This window comes from Pimephales promelas, chromosome 19 (genome assembly GCF_988280905.1).
Source record: "Pimephales promelas chromosome 19, fPimPro1.hap1.1, whole genome shotgun sequence".
Lineage (NCBI taxonomy): Eukaryota > Metazoa > Chordata > Actinopteri > Cypriniformes > Leuciscidae > Pimephales > Pimephales promelas.
The window spans coordinates 13,492,564-13,507,948 of NC_142787.1; the positions used below are offsets into that span (position 1 = coordinate 13,492,564).

Here is a 15,385-nt window from a genome sequence, read left to right on the forward strand (position 1 = left end):
AAGCGATCAACGTCATTTTCACGCGAAGAAAACGACATAGTAAACAACAATGGTTGATATACAGCAGATCTTGTTCTTGCTTCTCAGCATGTTTGTCACAAGAAACAATCGCCGGCATTAGGCGTTTCTCAACACCGAGTAGCCAACGCAAAGTCCGACTCAGCCAGAATGACTCCAGAGGACGCGAGTTCAGTAATTCTGCTAATGGAACAGCGCGTTCTTGAATGCAACACTCACCTCGCTCTGCTACTCTGGTTATCTCTGTATGTACATTTTAGGCAACAATAAAATGAAATGTTATAAAACACCACTCTGCTTCTTTTCGATTTCATAAATACATTTATTCCTACATTTCATTTTAAATAGTGTGTAATGTTGCTGTTGGTGCATGAACAGTATCTGCAAAGTTGCAGCGCTGAAAATTCAGTGTAAGCAGAGATTTCGTCTTTTAAAAATCAGGAAGTTTAATGCCTAAAAACGACTCGAATAGGACTAAAACAGGTTTTATACGTCACTAATACATACAGTTACATCAACCCTCCCTCTGGATTATGCAAAAAGGTCATGGCCATATTTCTGTGGCTCATCGAGTGTGTTATGTTCACCTAGCTGTCGGGTCTTCTGTGTTCGAGCTTCCCACGGACGCTGTACTTCGTCAACAATGGATACAATTTATGTTTGATTATGTTCCTGAAAATGACGATCGTAATCTAGCTCTCTGTGCTGCGCATTTTATGGAAGACAGCTTCCAGAATCTCCACGAATTCAACACCGGATTCAACAAGAAACATGAAGCAGTTCCAACTTTAAAACCAGAGGCAGCAGTTGTTGGGCCACAACCTGTAGGCTTAGACCTAATAACTTTAAATGTATTTGCATGTATAATTTCAGACGTGATCATTATGTTTTAGATTTATCAAATGCCAGCACTGGCTTTATAGCCACTAGGCTACTAGTTATGCTATTTCGTGTCTACGACAAACGCATACAAATATTTTGGACCTGAATTTTGTATATGTACTAATGTTATGTATTTTTCATATCTACTCTGACGTTATTTTCAATTTGATCAAGAACGTAAACCAGTGCCAACGCTGTTTCTGTATATACTAGCCAGTCAGTTCGATGCTATTTTGTGTAAAACAAACGTGTATAAATTTAAAAACAATATAGGCAATTCAGGCATTCAACAATATAGGAATTACCATTCAGAAACGTTTTGTAAGAGCCGTGTTTGGTGAGGTTCTGCTTGACTCTTTTTATCGCCGCTTTCTGGGACTGATTCTGGCTCACACTGATACTGCAGTATCGACACCATTATGCACATTTGACAGGAACACATATGCAACTTTCTCCCTTAAAGGTAATGGGCGTGAATTTTCTGGACAATGTGCACTACAGTTTAGCCAATCACAACACACCGGCCCAAACTAACCAATCTGAGCCCACTGCCTGTTTCTGAGGGAGTGGTTTCATAGACTCAGGAAGTCGACCCGTTGTTCGAGGACAGAGGAGAGCGCGGTTGACAATAAGGCCACCCTTAAAAATATTCTTGTTTGCCGTAACCCGACCGACCCTGTCAATTTAGGGCCGACCCAATTTTTTTTTTTTTTTCCTTTTAGTCCGACCGACTTGCCGGTTGTAACCTGCGTTCAGACCGACCGATTTTTTTTTTTTTACTCTTCAAACGACTAATTCAAAATCAATAAAATAATATTAATTATATTTTAGTTAGTATTGTAAAAGTTGCTTGTGTCTAGCCAACAAACGTAGGCTACGTTCTTTCTTAAATAAAAACCCGTGGCGTCATAGTCATCCGATTATGTTTACACCATTGGTTTAACGTTAAGCGTGTCACTATATGGCTTGTACGTTCGCTCGTTTCAGTGTTCCCGCTTGGTACCCGGTATTAAAAGGGCAACGGTGCTGAATATCAACCATTTCTATAATAAAAATATTAAACAATTTGTCTGTGATGCAATTTTGCTATTCGCAGTCCAGAAGAGAGAGCGATCTCTCACCCGGAGCCACAGCGAGCACAGCACGACAGCCCTGCTTAATGAGTGACAATGAGGACAAAACGTGGTTACACTTTAGATCTGGGATATTATTCTAATTGTATTTTAGATTTCCGCTTTCAAAGATTATAAAAAGAAGATATTTGAGATGAAACCATTACAGAAGCATTGTGTCTAGCGCAACTTCCTTCCCTTCACAGCGTTGCGCTGTCATTTCTTCCTAAAACCCAAACCGTCAGAATCAGCACGATCGGTGATTGTTGTAAAATGCAGTCTGTACTGTTGCTAAACTGCGGACGCGTTCAATCATTAAAAGAGCTATTAAAAGCACAAAAGTCTGCGCAAGAGAAGTTGTTCACGACGCGCGACACGCGCTCCGAAATGCACTAAAACGAGACAAGAAAAGTAGGCTATCGCCTCATTTTGGGCTTCATGTGCGCATCTAAACCATCAAATATACATAAAATATAAAATGACCTGCTCTGAGATTCATTTAAACACAGTTTATGTCTTAATTGGATGTAAATTGGGAGAAAATGATGGTGCATCATTCATCTATTACAGTAGAGTTCTGCATTTGGTCTTAAAGGGGCAGTAGTCTAATAAACGTGACGATTGAGCCAATGCGAATCAAACAACAAAAGGCAGATAAAAATCACTCACAGCTCTTGAATGAATAACTTAAACTTTAATAAGCATTAATCTAACTATGATAAACTATGTAGTGTCATTTTACATTTGATTACTAGCTAAATTAAATTTCTTTTCAGAGAGAGCGACAGACTTGACTGAAAAGCTAATTTTAGACCTTCCTGAAATTAAAGCACTGTGTATATAGGCTAATTTGTATCTTTGTTTAATTGTATTCTTTGTTTGACCATGTGTTTGTGCTTGTTTTTGCTGATCTCATGTATATATGCATAACAAATAGATATTTTATACATTTTGTGACATTTTGAGCCTAAAATGTAACTGGTCGTATTTTGCATTAACACCTAGCGGTGGATGCACAGTTTGAAGACCCAGTCAGTGACGTCACAATATGCATTTTTTTTTTTAAATTCACGATCACCATCTCCAAAATTGTACCTTTTTTTTTTACACTGAATCTTGGAAAAAAAAAATATAGACCTACCTACCGACCCTTTTTTTAAAAAAAATTGCTGTTACTGCAAACCAAAATATTTTTAAGGATGGCCTAAAAGTGAAATTTATGAAAAATAAGAAAAGAAAAAGCACGAATACATGTTATATCGCACCCCATAAACACATGCAAAGAAAAAAAGCAGTAAACCACCCCTTTAACCACTACAGAGACATCAGAGTCAGCGGCGAACATCAGAACGACTAGCCGAGGTAAGGCTGTTTCAGGCGGGGTACATGAGCACCGAGCGCCCGCTGATAGCTTGGAATGGATCTCAGTCAAATTATCATAAATCTATAAAAAAAATAAAACAAAAGATTTGATCTTTAAAAAACGACTTTCTCGCTTGAAAACTCTTAAAACTACATTTCGTGACACAATAACAGTAATATTATATTTCAACTGTATATTAAAAAAATGGCACTTCTAATGCCCTTGTAGCACGCTCAAGTGGTGATACTCTGTCAACCAATCACCGTTCTGCAGTGAGTCTAGCTCCACCTTTTAGTACCCTTTCACTGTGCTGCTAGGTACCCCAGCGGAAGGGTACCCAAAAAGTAGTACAGTAATGGATCAGCTTTTTGGTACCATTCACAACTTTTGACAGTGGAAAAGCAAATAATTGCGTATCGTACAGTGGAAACGCGCCATTTATGTTGTGTGTGTATGTGTGTGTGCGTATATTTGCTCAGACAGTCATTCAGACCTATGGCAAGCCCATTAGGACACTCGGCACACTGAACTTACATAAGACTGAGCAGCTGTCAAACAGAAGAGCCTCATAAGTCAAATCTGATGCATTCTTGAATTTCTTATGAAACATCTAATATTTCAACCAGACCAATTTACAGGCCTTTATTGGGGAGTATAAAGATGAATTAATGATAAAGCATAATTTAGTGAATTTTGTGTAAAAATAACATTCTGTAAAAATAATCATGTCTTATTTCCTATTATTAAATTGGATTATATCATATAAATAAGTCTATTTTATATAAATAATATGTTAGTAGACGTATGCAGAAATTAAACTGTCATGCATAAAGTTCATTTTATCTTCAGACCCATGCATGTTGGTATTATTTAAATTCTCTTTTAACTACTAATAAAGTGTATGAAAAATTCCCATCTTTAAAAAAATTTAGATTAATCAAAATGTAGGCTATATTTTGATGTTTTTCTGTTGTTGGTGCCAGATAGCCGACAAACAATTTTTTCTTCTTTAAAAAAAACAAAACAATAATAAATAGCCTAATTGTTATACTAAAACAACAAATATCAATAGTTCATAATTATGGTTTTACAATGACTATAATAATAGGCTTTCAAATCAGATAAGAATCTTTTATCAGTCCATCTCTAGTTCAAAACCATTTAGCTGAATTTTCTCTCGAATCAGCGAGAAAATGTGTAAAAAGTACATATCAGCATCAGCCACTGACAAAACCCCAACACAACCCTCAAAACCATTACATCCTATTTGTGTGTACTAAACAGTAACAAAAATGTAGCCTAAAAATATAACAACTTCCATAATATCCATCCATATAGCAATCAATCACACATTCATGTGAAAATTTGCTCAACAGTGCAAAATCAAGTGTCTATTTAGACTATGACAGGGGTCTCCGGTCCAGGAGTTGACTTTGAGCTCCTCCGACCCCAAAGAAACACACCTGGTCTTGGTCTATGACATTGTCTATTATTTATTGTAAGAGTATTATTAGAGAATCGAGCCAAACACACCACCTTCAGCCACTCCACAACACAACACAGCCAAAAAACTTCCTCTTCTCACGGTTTCCTGCACTTTTAGCATTGAGCTAGCCACAAGAAAACACACAAACTATCATATAACTGTTTTTATAGGTTTACATACGAGTCAGAGTTTCAGAAATATATCTGAATTGGTTAAAAGCTGCTATCAGATGTCAGGGAATAAAGCAGCAGACCGATATCAGCTTTCATCTTGTGTTTCCCCCACACGCTCCCCAGCTGGTTTATAAAAGTGACACAACAAGGACACAACCATCTGGACAGCAATAGATTGATCTCCAACTTGACAATCAAACCCAAGAGTCCTTCAACTCCTACCCATTAAAGACCTCCTGAACTTGGCAAAGTCTGATCTCTGAATTTAAGCATCAGTAATCTAATACAAATCTACACATCTACAGCTCTAACTCTATATACAAGCAGGACAGGTGTAACAGTGGAATAACCTACCTACATCAGTCCTTCATGGTCACATCATGGTCACAGAAAAGTAAAAGACAGAGATCAGTGCGTCAGATAATAAACAGGAGCGCTTTTCCGCTATATGTGATGTGTGTATATATATTCCAGGAAGGAAGCAGTGTGTTTTCTTCTTTGACAGCGCATGATCAACACATAACTGCAGCCCGTGTGTGTCTCTCTACTTCTCTTTCTCTCTCTCTCATCATTCTCAACAACACAACTTATGCCACTTCAGAGACAGAAACTATATGCAATGCATTAATTGCATTCTGTGCACCAGTAAACTAAATCATAATGAAATCTTCTCGTCTGGTCTGGTGGCGCATTGAATTCAATGCATACGACTTTATTTACTACATGCACTTCTACTTAATGTATACTATAGTATATTTAATGCATTACACAATGCCGTTACTCCATTTTTAATGATCTAATGATCCCTCTTGGTAAGGTTTGTTGATCATGGATTGTGGCCGTACACACTGTCCACGGTATTTTTAACATGTATTTGACACCTGAACACAGTAAACAATGTCAAAAAACAGCCTCGTGTGCCCAGATGCTTTAGAGATCAAGTCCCTGCTATATTTAACTAAGAGGATCATGTGTTTTGTTTTTTTTAAAACAGGGGTTATGAGTCTCAAACACCAGCCAAACTAAGACATACAATATTGTAATATAAGTTACCCCAAAAGCTGGGTTCAGACTTATCAGACAACTCAATTTAAACACAAAATGTCAATGCAAAATAATAAACATTGACAAGTACACATATTATTACCATGATGTACGACCAGAATTAGCAGCTGTCAAGAATGCACATCAACTGTCAGAATGATAACAAAAGCATCAAGGCAACAATTTCGGAGAAAATACAGAATAAAAATCGTATTCACCAACTATATCAGCGGTTACATTAAGAACAGATAAAAGAAATGTATGTTAATAAGATTCTTATGTCATCGGAGACCAGTTTAGTGTGCAGTTATAGGAACATAAGTTATTCATAACAAGCTCACAGTGGTTAACATTAGCTCATATCTTTGTCGAGGTGATTACCTGTAAACATTTTGAAATTCTAATGTTGAATAAACAGAATAAGAAAACTATCGTTGTACTTAATTTAAATGTTTCCCTTCAAGCTAACATGCTAACGCTACCTGACAGACTCTGACAGAAATAAAAAAAGAAACCGCTTCACCTCAAATTGATGTCAAACGGGAGCGTTTGATCCTCTCCGACCACAGAATCCATTCTGGATCAAAATAACAGTGTCTTGTTTTATTTGTGAACAGTATTTCTCTCAAAACATGACGTCCCTTGCGTTAATTTTGAAATATGAGCGGTAGATTATGGATGTAATTTCAAAGCAGACGTTGGAACCGCCATTTTAAAATACGTGACATCACCATGCGCGCTTTACGACATTACGCTGACGCTCGGCCACGGAAAGAGTTCATTAATATTAATTAGATTATCTCCTCAGATGATTGGACAGATTCGGTTGATTAGACCTCCTCTCCTTCACTGTAAGGCTCTGTAACAGTACACAGTAACAGTAATTTTAAACTTGTGTAGGAGTGAGTTTATTATTGATCATATTATTCTAATGAAGATTGGAAAAATTATGTAAATATTAGCCTACACCTTTATTCTATTTTTAAATCAAAAGCAATATCAGACAGTACAGAGAACATTAGGGGTATTTAAAATGTAATGCGTTTAATCTTATTTTGTAAATATTTTAATTAATGATGTTTCCAAGCTAGCAAGTGCTAAATGCAAACGTAAAAGAGTTTCTTAGTAAATAGACTATCTGCTGCCATCTACCGGTAGCAGACACTAAATACAGAATCAGACGAGAAAGTTCAAGACAAGTGTTCAAGCATTTCAAAAGCTTCACGAATGAATCTTCACCTCTTAATTTTAATTTTAAATAAAGTATATTTTATCCAAAGCGACTTACAAATGAGGAATACATTCATTAATATATTCATTCATTCATCTTAAGGAGGCAATAACAAGAGATGTATAAAACAGTTTCTGGACGATGTTTGAAATTGATTGTTGACCTAATAATTATTCAATGTATTCAAATATGTAATTTTAATTATTTCAATACAAAAACTCTTAAAAATAATGGTTCCCAAAAAAGGTTTGTGCAGCGATCCCATAGAGGGACCATTGGTTCAACCAAAAAAATAACTTTTTTCTACAAAAGAAATGTACCATGAATCTTACTTTATTCTTGTAATTAAATAAACATAGCAGATTCTACAAAAACAATACATACTGTAAACAAACTAGTAAATATTTGCCATTTATATAGCTACAAAAGTAAGAAGGTGTCTTAGATTGTTCTTGTGAACTGCTCAATAGAATTATAAAAAAAAAAGTACAAAAGGAAGCATAGGCTGTGCTATAACACAAAGACATTGCTGAAAAATGAATGATTATCTGTACATTGACCACGTGCCTGTGTTTTAGTTGTTATAGGTTTCTGGCATATCCCTCGGTGCTGGGATTTCCTTGTTGTGATTCCAGCCTGTGTGGTGATGAGGGTTCGCCATGAGTTTCCAGATGATCAGGGCAGATAAGCTGGTTTCTGATTGAATCTGGACGCCATGGTGGAGATGACCTCCTCATCAAGCCGCTCATACTCCGCACAAATGTCTGGTGGTATGGGTATCTTACCTCATCCATGTGGAGCAGGGTCCACAAAAACATGCTCAAATATTAGGTCCTGCAGGTCATCTAGGTATTCTGTGCAATAAAACAAAATTTATTTGTAGATATTCACGAAATTAAGGTATTTGATGAAAACATTCCAGGATTTTTATCCCTATTATGCACTTTACTGGGAACCAAACGGTTCAAGGTTCAAAAGACAGTTTCAGTGCAAACTGTTCCAAGGGCTTTACATTTTTCACAGACGATGAATAAGGGTCTTATCAAGCGACATCCTCGCTCATTTAAAAAAATAAATAACAAAGTTTACGTTTTATTAGCTCGAATGCTCGCCTTGCTCTCTTCTGTGATGCACGTTTGTGACTCTCCTGTTCGAACTGTTATTTTATTTTTTAAAATAAGCTATCGTTTCACTTGATAAGACCCTTATTCATCGTCTGGAATCGTTTAAAGCCTTTGAACAGTTTGTAGTTTGCACTGAAACTAGGGCTGTGAAACGATTAATCGCATCCAAAATAAAAGTCTGTTTACATAATATGTGTTTGTAGTGTGTATAATTATTTTGTATATATATATATATATATACACACACATATGCATGTATATATTTACAAAAAATGTGTTATTTAATATATCAAATATTTATGTATAATATTAATTTAATAAATATATATATACATGCAAATATTTCTTAAATATATACATGCATGTGTGTGTATTTATATGTACAAAATAATTATACACACTACACATATTATGTAAACACAAACTTTTATTTTGGATGCAATTAATCGTTTCACAGCCCACTGAAACTTTGGAGGTCTTTTGGACCTTGAACTTTTGGTTACCAGTAAAGTGCATTATATGGAGAGAAATCCTAGAATATTTTGATCAAAAACCTTAATTTCTTTTCGACTGAAGAAAGAAAGACATGGACATCTTGGATGACATGGGTTGTGAGTAAATTATCAGCAAATGTTTTTTTTTTTGTTTGTTTTTTTAAAGTGAACTAATCCTTTTTAAGGCTCAGTAAAAAACTTCAAGTATGCCTATTGACCCTCTTGAAACTAAATTTAACACCCCTGGTACTTTTAGTACTTTTAGTATGTCAGCAACACTTGAGTTTGTGCAAAATGTGATAAACCATGCATATTGTTTCTTTTTTTGCAGAATTCTTAAACATTCACATTCATTGTACTGTATTTTCGTGCTTAAATGGACTATGTGTAGGAATTTATCCCATCTAGTTGTGAAAATGTTTCAAATGCTCGTTGAATCTACGGTAACTAACTATTATGTATCAAAAAGCTATGAAAGGATTAGCACTTTAGTACATTAGTACACAACCAAACAATGAAAAAAAAGCTTGTAACCTGTCGAGAAGAAAGCAGGACTTCAGCGTCTCTTCTGAACTCTTTCTCCTGCATTAGCTCTATCCACCTGGAAAAAGCTATCACGACATTAACACGTGTATTTAGTAATCTCTGGTCACGTGTTGAGAACTTTGTAAATGTACAAACCGTTTAATAAGAAGATACTTTTTAAAGACAGTTCACTTCGTGTATAGAGAGACAGAAGCCATTTTAGATAATAGTCTCGATAAGTCGATCCCCGAACGCCGTTCATACAGTTCAGAAGTTCGCAGACGCATGGTCCTCACTGCGGAACATGAAATCCATGGGGAGGAGTCGAATCCAGATACAACTCCTCCTACCTTACATACACCTAAACCTAACCAACTCCGCCCCCTGATCCCTAAACCCACCCCTAATCCCTAAACCCAACCCTAATCCTACCCATCTCCACCCCTTGGATCGTGATCCGACTCCTCCCCGTGGATCTCATGTTCTGCATTGAGGTGCTACTGGAACTTCTTGGAACTTCATACAGTTCAGCTCACTCAGCACGTCGTTCATGGTTTGACTTGTCGTGACTGTTTTCCAAGATGGCTCCTGTCTGTATACACGAAGTGAACTGTCTTTATAAAGTATCTTCTTATTAAACGGTCTGTACACTTACAAAGTTCTAAATGCTTCGTTTTGCATGTTTTGCAAGGCTATTTTGACCCTTGTTAGGTGGTATAAACTAACGATTTCTTTTTACTTATTATATGCCCCCATTACTAACGTTACACACTAAACCATTTTTAGAGATAAAACTCTTTACATTTGATTATCATAAAAACAAATCTCAGAGAACGATTGACTAGGTACCAACATGTAATCAGACCAAAGGTTCATTTTGCGGCAGGGTTCTCCTTTAAATCATGACCTAAATCGATATGCAAATGATTCCAGAGATTAGACACAAGAACAAACGCAAATGTGCTCATTTTAGTAACCATCAAAGTAGATTAGCCTCTCTAGCTATTCGTCGGTCACCGACGTGACGTCGAGAGTGACTGACTGAAAAAAAGCTGCACATTTAAAACCAGTCTATTAAAAGTAATATCCACACAAAAAGACAAAAATGTTGTTTTAAAAAAAAAAAAACTATTACAGTGAATATTTTACAGGAAAAAAAATATTAGGATATTTCTTATTTATATTTTGGTCAGATTAAATGGTCTAAAATTACACCACAGCCGAGATGTCATTTTGGTTGTATAATTTATTAAATTTCAGTGTTCTCTTTAAAATAAATATATGGTAAATAATAATAAATAAAAAAAATAAAGCAAAGTTTTGTACAATCCAAACATAAACAACAGAAAGCCCTGCTCACAGGAGACCCTGGAGTGCATACATTCATTACTGAACACACACAGATACACACACACACACACACACACACACACACACACACACACAATCAGTGGCAATGTGTTTCTATGACAATCTGGTTCCTCAGTGAATAATTATGAAAGTACATTAATACTGTCAGCAGTTAGCATGAATATATGTCAGAAAAGAACAAAAGATGAATACAGAACCATTTAATGATAAAACACTTTAAAACCATGAAAAGCTGAAGGTCAAGGTCTCCACACAGTCACACACACACAGATCCCTTGTCACATGTTCATTGCATTGCACTGCTAAAGTGTCACGTATGAACAGCAGCATATGGAGAGGTATGAGAAACGCAAAACACCAGATGCGTTCGTACGCACATTCGTGTAGTACATAATTCATAATTCAAGTAGTGAGAGTGTTGTCTGTCGTTCCTGTGTAAATTAATACTACGGTAAAATCAAACAGAAAAGTGCCACATGCAGATTTCTGCCTAAAAAAACAGCAACACTGAACGATGACAATTCTAAAACACATTCATTAACTCTGTCAATCAAACATCAAGCTCCACCCACTCCACTTGTTCCTCAGCTCTGTTCATATGATGTCACAGCGCAGTGGCCAATAGGAGTGCAGCAGTTGGTGAGCCAATAGGAAAGCAGGAGTCTAGTCTGGAATTTGAGAAGCTCGTGAACCAATAGGATATTAGGAGGCCTGCTCATTTGCAAAACAGCAGTTTAAGAGATGGAATATGGCCCAGTAGCCAATCAGAAAGCAGCGGATCAATCCGATGAGCCAATGGAAAGGAGGATCATTTTTTCTTGGAGGTGCTCGGCCGTTTGACCTGCCACAAGTGACCATGGATGGTGAGAGCGTCTACGCTGACCGAGACGGACTTGGCGGGAATGACGTTAAACTGCTTGCGGTCAGAGCTGTATTTGTAGAGTCTGTCGATCATTTTGCGGCTGATGGCTCGCGGCCCGGTGCCTTTGAGCTTGACGATCTCCTCTGTTTCAGGGGAATACACGTACAGCGCCCGGAACTGACATCCACCATCACGGAACAGGATTATCAGGTGGTTGGACTCGCATCGCTCGATTTCCTGTGGATTAATGGCAATGCATCGTTACATATTCAAACATATACGGCTGGATATATAAAGATGCATATAGCAACTATATAAATCAAATTAGCTGTTGTAAATGTTTATCATGCAATACTGTCTTGATCCATCCATCTATCCATCTATTCATCCATCCATCCATCTATCTATTCATCCATCCATCAATCCATCCACCCATCCATCTATCCATCCATCCATCCATCTATTTATCCATCAATCCACCCATCCATCCATCTATTCATCCACCCATCAATCTATCAATCCATCCATTATTTATCCATCTATCCAACATCTATCCACCCATCCATCTATCTATTCATCCATCCACCCATCCATTCATCCACCAATCCATCTATTCATCCATCCATCAATCAATCCACCCATCCATCTATCTATTCATCCAGCCACCCATCCATCCATCAATCCATCTATCCACCCATCCATCTATTCATCCATCCATCCAGCCATCAATCCACCCATCCATCTATCTATTCATTCACCCATCCATCTATCAATCCATCCATCTATTTAATAAATAAATAATAATAATTCGTTACATTTATATAGCGCTTTTCTGGACACTCAAAGCGCTTCACATAGAAGGGGGGATCTCCTCAACCACCACCAATGTGCAGCATCCACCTGGATGATGCGACGGCAGCCATATTGCGCCAGAACGCTCACCACACACCAGCTTACTGGTGGAGAGGAGACAGTGATGAAGCCAATTGGTGTATATGGGGATGATTAGGAGGCCATGATGGACAGAGGCTACTGGGCAAATTTGGCCAGGATGCCGGGGTTACACCCCTACTCTTTCGAAAGACATCCTGGACCACAGAGAGTCAAGACCTCAGTTTAACGTCTCATCCGAAGGACGGTGCTCTTTTTGACAGCATAGTGTCCCCATCACTTTACTGGGGCGTTAGGACCCACACAGACCACAGGGTGAGCACCCCCTGCTGGCCTCACTAACACCTCTACCAGCAGCAACCTGGCTTTCTCAGAAGGTCTCCCATCCAGGTACTAACCAGGCTCAGCCCTGCTTAGCTTTAATGGGCAACCAGTCTTGGGCTACATACTGGAATACTGGATATTTATCCATCAATCCATCGATCCACCCATCCTTCCATCAATTATATATCCATCGATCATCTATCCACCCATCCATCTATCTATTCAGCCATCCACCCATCCATCTATCTATTCATTCACCCATCCATTCATCTATTCATCCATCCACTAATCCACCTATCAATCCAACTATCAACCCATCCATCTATCTATTCATCCATCCACCCATCCATCAATCCACCCATCCATCTATCTATTCATCCATTCATCCATCTATCTATTCATCCATCCATCCATTTATCCATCAATCCATCTATCCACCCATCCATCTATTCATCCATTCATCCATCCATCCATTTATCCATCAATCCATCTATCCACCCATCCATCTATTCATCCATTATTTATCCATCTATCCAACATCTATTCATCTATCCACCCATCCATTTATCTATTCATCTATCCATCCATGTATTCATCCATTCATCCACCCATCCATTTGTCCATTCATCCATCCATCCATGTATTCATCCATTCATCCACCCATCCATCTATCTAAGTTTACACTGCATACTTTTTTTTTTAAGTATGTGAAACAGTACATAAAATGTAGTAGTTCATAAGCATGCAGAAAATGTGTATACTGTGCACAGTATTCCAACTATGAACTGCATAAATAACAAAAGTAACATGTAATAGTAAGAATAGCACTGTAGCAATGTGATTTTGAACAGCCTGCTGTCATGGTAACTGTACTCACCTCCAGAATGGCATTCTTCTGTGCTTCATTGACTTTTCCCGCAAGACAGCAGTGAGCGATGGCATTCTGGATGATCGGTTTGTTGGACTTTGCACTAGGCTCCTTAAATAACCTGGGCCCTAAAGACAGAAATGGGAAAAACACAAAGTGAACTAACAATGCTGAAATATGCTGTTACCTTGGGTGAACAAAATACATTCAAGAAGAGCGGTTAATGTGTGCATCTCACCATTGTATTCTGCCACAGACGTGATGGACGAGGCAGTTGAGCCGTTTTCCCAGTCTCGTTCCATGTTCCTGCTCGCATTTCGGCTCAATATGGGAAAGGATTCCACAGACTCCCCCCTACAACACACATCCGGGAATTATAATATTATGTCTAATGACTGGACTGAAATCAAGTAAAAAGCTGTTCTATCAATAATCACATGCAATAAAACCAATGATGCAATTAAATATCAAATAAAATAATAAAAAACATCTTCCAAATTTTAAATGAAATATTATAAATTACAATAGATTCAATTAAAAAACACATTAAATAAATATAAAATATATTTACTATATTTTATATATAAAATATATAAAATGTGTGCTATATATAAAATATAATTTATAATATATATATATATAGTTTTATTAAATATTGCATTTAATGTATTGCCATTTATAATATTATACACACACACACACAGACTATATAGATTAAAAATATATAAATTAATTAAGAATAAATAAATAAATAAATAATATTTTGGTTAAAGTACCTCTGAATCTAGTCAAAAACAGAGTATCAGTCTGCTCAAAGTGTAATGTGAAGAAACGCAACATTTTTGCATAAAGCTATCCCTTCCAGAGAAGTGGGCCGCACATCTGTGATGCTCACCTGTGTGAACTGGCCCCTCCTGACGCCACACTGTCCCCTTCAGTAGCGGCAGAAGCCAATGAGAGAGAAGATCCCGAGGGAGCAGAACAGAGACTCACCGCTGGAGAGAGAAAGAGTGGCGTTACCGGCTCAGAATCAAATGCATTACGCATAGATACATTAAAAGTTCAGTGTCTTACGAGCAGAACAGGAAGACTCAGCTCGATGCAGTGATTTAGGGCGTGGCCTCCTGCTACGTGGGCGTGGTTTGGTGACGCCCTGCTCCTCCAGAAGCTCTTCCTGCTTCCTGCGCAGGTACTCCTGTTTGATCAGCTCCCTACGAGACTTTTCTTCCTCTTTACGAACGCGGTCTTCCTCAGCTTTTCGTCTGACACAAACAGACATAAATGACATCAAATAGAGAAAAGCTCTTTTATTTACTCACTAGATCCAGCGTGACTGATACCTGGCTTCATCTCGTTTGAGCTCTGACTCCACCTCCAGTTGCTGCTTGCGTATCCGTGCCTCTTCGGCCTTACGCTGCTGTTTAAGAAGGAACGCCGCCCTCTTCTTAGCCAGCTCATCCTCTGCTTTCTGATCATCCTACATACACAAAGTGAAAGCAGAGGCAATGGTTTTCATACAAACAAAAATACTAACAAGGCAACAGCTGGAGGCAAGTTTCATCTTCTTTTACAAGTTTCAAAATTTGTGAACAAAATTGTATATTGCAATATTTTTCT

General features: G+C 37.6%; 2 protein-coding genes across 13 annotated transcripts in view; both read right to left on the bottom strand.

Moving 5' to 3' along the window:
- The window catches only part of cdk5rap2 (CDK5 regulatory subunit associated protein 2), a 44,782-nt gene extending 37,867 nt beyond the window's left edge, over window positions 1–6,915 (bottom strand). For 6 of the 7 annotated variants that reach the window (XM_089124048.1, XM_089124051.1, XM_089124049.1 and 3 more), the window contains exon 1: window positions 6,602–6,915. In XM_089124048.1, coding sequence (XP_088980174.1) covers window positions 6,602–6,654 — 53 coding nt within the window. In that variant the 5' untranslated portion in view covers window positions 6,655–6,915. Of the gene's footprint in view, window positions 1–5,388; window positions 5,514–6,601 lie in introns of those variants that run through there. The other variant, XM_039679213.2, reaches the window with a different exon arrangement.
- Window positions 6,916–10,680: 3,765 nt separating this feature from the next.
- camsap1a (calmodulin regulated spectrin associated protein 1a) overlaps window positions 10,681–15,385 on the bottom strand; it is a 33,718-nt gene continuing 29,013 nt past the window's right edge. For all 6 annotated transcript variants that reach the window (XM_089123518.1, XM_039679220.2, XM_089123520.1 and 3 more), the window contains 6 exons: window positions 15,109–15,245; window positions 14,843–15,030; window positions 14,664–14,763; window positions 14,007–14,122; window positions 13,778–13,896; window positions 10,681–11,922 (listed from right to left, as the gene is read on the bottom strand). In XM_089123518.1, the coding sequence (XP_088979644.1) occupies window positions 11,632–11,922; window positions 13,778–13,896; window positions 14,007–14,122; window positions 14,664–14,763; window positions 14,843–15,030; window positions 15,109–15,245 (951 nt within the window). In that variant the 3' untranslated portion in view covers window positions 10,681–11,631. The remainder of the gene's footprint in view (window positions 11,923–13,777; window positions 13,897–14,006; window positions 14,123–14,663; window positions 14,764–14,842; window positions 15,031–15,108; window positions 15,246–15,385) is intronic.